Source organism: Arachis hypogaea, chromosome 17, assembly GCF_003086295.3.
Source record: "Arachis hypogaea cultivar Tifrunner chromosome 17, arahy.Tifrunner.gnm2.J5K5, whole genome shotgun sequence".
Lineage (NCBI taxonomy): Eukaryota > Viridiplantae > Streptophyta > Magnoliopsida > Fabales > Fabaceae > Arachis > Arachis hypogaea.
Window position 1 is genome coordinate 55295764 of NC_092052.1, and position 2029 is coordinate 55297792.

A 2029-nucleotide genomic window follows, 5' to 3' on the forward strand; every position below is an offset into this window, starting at 1 on the left:
AAGAATTATCAACAAGTTTATCAATGCATAGGAGGGGGTATGCGTCCTTTGGACAGGCCTTGTTGAGGTCTGTTTAGTCCACACACATCCTCCACTTACCGTTGGTTTTTTTTTACCATTACCACATTGGCTAACCAAGTGGAATATCTGAGTTCTTAGACGAAGCCAGCATTGAGTAGCTTTTGAGTCTCTTCTAAGGAGGCTGCTTTCTTGTCAGTGCCGAGCTGTTGTTTCTTTTAGGCTATAGGTCGGGCTATTGGATTGATAGCTAACTTATGGCAAATGACGTTAGGGTCTATTCCTGGCATGTCTGCTGGGGTCCATGCGAATAAGTCAACGTTGTGTCTTAGTAGCTCGATGAGTTGGTTCTGTTCTTCTTCCTTAAGCGCGTTGCCGAGGTATGTCTACTTGGATTCGTCACTCTTGGTTAATTGGATCTTGGTTAGATCATCTGTTGGCATTGGCCGCTCTTGATGGTTGGTTCTGGGGTCCAGATCGACCAGGGCAGGCAGTTGGTCCGAGTTAAATACTGCTTAGACGTATTGTTGTTTGGGTTGTTTTGGCTGTTTGTCTTTCAGACTGGCGTTATAGCACTGTCTGGCCTCTTTCTAGTCTCCGTGGATGGTAATGACTTTGTTGTCCTGTGAAAGAAACTTAACACACAAATGCACAGTAGAAACAATAGCATTGAATGCGTTCAAAGATGGTCTGCCTAAAATGATGTTATATGGACTTCTACAGTCTACCACAAGATATTGTATATCTATTGTTTTACTGTTGGGGTACTCCCCGAAGGTGGTTTGTAACCAGATGTAACCTCGAATGGAGACACGCTCACCTGAGAAACCTACCAGTTCTCCGGAAGAGGGTGGGAGATTCTTGTCGCTGAGTTTCATCTTTTGTAAAGTTGAGTAGAAAAGTACGTCGGCGCTGCTTCCTGGGTCCATTAAGATCTTACTTACTAATGGCTCCCCGACTTGTGCTGTGATGACAACCGGGTCATCTAAGTTCCGGTCATTTGATTTATAGTGTTTTTGGACGAATGAGATTTCTGGCTTGTCCTTATCGACTAGTTGGGACGTGGTGGTTTCTGTCATCATCATCATAGCTCGGTACGACCTTTTTCGTGCCGAGTTTGTGCATCCGCCACCTGTTAAACCACCAGAAATACAGTTTATTATTCTGCGGGGTGGATTGATATCGTTATCTACCTTTTTCCCTTTATCTCGGGAATTGTCAGTCAGTTTGGATTGTTGGCCGAGATCGTCTGTGCTTCGCTTCCTTCCTCGGCTGGCAATGTATTTATCTAGTAGCCCTTGGCGGGCGAGCTTTTCGAGGACGTCCTTGGCTATTACGCAGTCATTCGTGGTGTGGCTGTACTTCTGGTGGAAGGCACAATACTTTGATTTGTCCACATGACGCTGGTCTTGAAATGTACCGGCTCTGTTTGAGGGTTTGATAAGTTTTGAGTGCAATATGTCCTTTATGATGTCATCCCTTTTTGTATTGAAGGCGGTATAGTTATCGAATTTGGGTGTTAGCCTGAACGTTCTCGAATCCGTTCTGCTGTTCGACTGTCTGTTTCGCCTTTCCTTGTCTCTGCTTGGGATAGGCTTATCTGCTCTTCGCAGTGCCCGAAATTCTTCCACCTCAATCTGAGTAGTTGCTTTTTCGTGGAACTCGGCCAGGGTTTTTGGTTTTACGATGGCTATGGATTCTTGGAATTTTCCTGGCCGGAGGCCGCTCTTGAAGGCGTGGAGGTGGACTTCGGGGTTTAGGTTAAGTATCTCGTTGGTTGCTTCAGCAAACCTGGTCATGTAGTCTTTTAGGCTTTCGTTCGGTCCCTACTTGATGGTGCTTATGTAGTCAGAGTTATGGACGTATATTTTAGATGCGGCGAAGTGGTTGACGAACTGGTCCGCTAGTTCGTCGAAGTTAGAAATGGAGCCTTTAGGGAGGTTGGAGAACCAAATCAGAGCGTCTCCATCTAGGAAAGTTGGGAATGTGGGGCATAAGATCGGGTCGGAAT

At 45.7% G+C, this 2029-nt stretch overlaps 1 protein-coding gene across 1 annotated transcript; it reads right to left on the bottom strand.

Annotated features, from left to right (window-relative positions):
• Positions 1–608: 608 nt before the first annotated feature.
• Positions 609–1817, bottom strand: LOC112763298 (uncharacterized). Its single transcript, XM_025809004.1, has one exon. The coding sequence runs from the start codon at positions 1815–1817 to the stop codon at positions 609–611; it is 1209 nt and encodes a 402-aa protein (XP_025664789.1).
• Positions 1818–2029: the final 212 nt, after the last annotated feature.

Coding starts and splice junctions, on each gene's coding strand:
- LOC112763298 (XM_025809004.1), bottom strand. CDS start 1,817: ATGACCAGGTTTGCTGAAGCAACCAACGAGATACTTAACCTAAACCCC.